The 460-nt window shown below is 40.9% G+C and overlaps 1 protein-coding gene across 1 annotated transcript in view; it reads left to right on the top strand.

The window, feature by feature from the left end:
* Positions 1-460, top strand: part of LOC119586272 (nuclear pore complex protein DDB_G0274915-like) — a gene marked incomplete in the record, with an annotated part of 20,387 nt that overhangs the window by 13,754 nt on the left and 6,173 nt on the right. The window contains 1 exon segment of the mRNA XM_037934977.1: positions 1-213. Coding sequence (XP_037790905.1) covers positions 1-213 — 213 coding nt within the window.

The raw sequence follows: 460 nt of genomic DNA, 5'->3' as shown, positions 1-460 counted from the left end.
GCTTTGCCTTCCAGGCTTCACAGACTCCTTCCTTTAACTCCCCAGCCTTTGGGAGTAGCTCTACACCAAATGCCAAAAGCACACCATTCCAGTTTGGTCAAACAGCAGCTAGTCCTCCATCGTTTGGTGCCACACCTGCAACAGGAGGGACAGCTCCTCCAGGAGGGCCGGTGTTCCAGTTTGGCAGTGCCAACCCACCTTCATTCAATGCAGGTAATTGCCTTGCTATTTTTAAGCCTCTTCATTAATGATTTAATAGGGTTACCTAGAATTCATTCCTTCTTTTCCTCTTACACCAAAATTTTATCTCATGTCTAATATTGCTTCTAATTTGTATCAAATAGGGAACTTGAACAATTTGGCATTGACATTCTAGTAAATAGAAGTTTTGATTTTATTTAAGAGTCGTGAAGTGATATCAGACATTTGTTTGCTCTTTGCATTAAGAGATATACTTGTA

The sequence above is a fragment of the Penaeus monodon genome, chromosome 21 (genome assembly GCF_015228065.2).
Source record: "Penaeus monodon isolate SGIC_2016 chromosome 21, NSTDA_Pmon_1, whole genome shotgun sequence".
Lineage (NCBI taxonomy): Eukaryota > Metazoa > Arthropoda > Malacostraca > Decapoda > Penaeidae > Penaeus > Penaeus monodon.
This window is presented reverse-complemented; position numbering and strand designations above follow the sequence as displayed.